Source organism: Antrostomus carolinensis, unplaced genomic scaffold, assembly GCF_000700745.2.
Source record: "Antrostomus carolinensis isolate BGI_N321 unplaced genomic scaffold, ASM70074v2 scaffold27490, whole genome shotgun sequence".
Classification (NCBI taxonomy): domain Eukaryota; kingdom Metazoa; phylum Chordata; class Aves; order Caprimulgiformes; family Caprimulgidae; genus Antrostomus; species Antrostomus carolinensis.
This window is the reverse complement of record NW_010289495.1, coordinates 1,162-1,697: the sequence shown is the minus strand read 5'-3', so window position 1 is coordinate 1,697 and position 536 is coordinate 1,162. Positions and strand designations below refer to the sequence as shown.

General features: G+C 61.8%; 1 protein-coding gene across 1 annotated transcript in view; it reads right to left on the bottom strand.

Annotated features, from left to right (window-relative positions):
• Positions 1-536, bottom strand: part of LOC104527099 (rho guanine nucleotide exchange factor 16) — a 9,580-nt gene that overhangs the window by 8,682 nt on the left and 362 nt on the right. The window contains 1 exon segment of the mRNA XM_010170723.2: positions 278-536. This exon segment is cut by the window's right edge and continues 362 nt beyond it. Within this exon segment, the coding sequence (XP_010169025.1) occupies positions 278-536 (259 nt within the window).

Sequence of the window (536 nt, the reverse complement as noted above, 5' to 3'; positions counted from 1 at the left end):
CAGCCAGTTCCGCTCCCCATGAAAGCCATGTCAGCTATTTCCGGGCTCTCCAGGGACCTGCAGCATCTGCTGGTGACATGCAGGCTTCCCAAGGCATAGGTCACATCACCAGACTCAGCAAGCCCTGATAGCTCCACATTGGGCTCACACAGCTCTGCAACCCACAGGAATTCAGGAAAAAGGTTCTGCAGATCCCCTGGGAACAGCTTTTCCCCCGGAAAGCTGGGGCTCAATCCCCTCCCAGGAGCAAGTGGGTGACAGCAGATGCAGAACCCACCTTGTTCCTGCCGGGGCTGCGGGCGGGCAGGGCGCTGCCATCCTCCGAGATGGGTTTCAGCGAGGGGACGGCATTCACCGGCTCCGGCTCTGTGCCCGAGCTCTTCATGGCAGCGCGGTAGGACATGTTCCTCAGGTTGCGCTTGAGGGTCCCCCCAGTGTCATCTTCCACCTCCAGCTCCAGGGCAAGGCTGGGGACGGATGCCCGCTTTGGGTCGGGGCTCAAAGGCTCCCGGTTTGACCCAGCTGCCCCGAAGCTC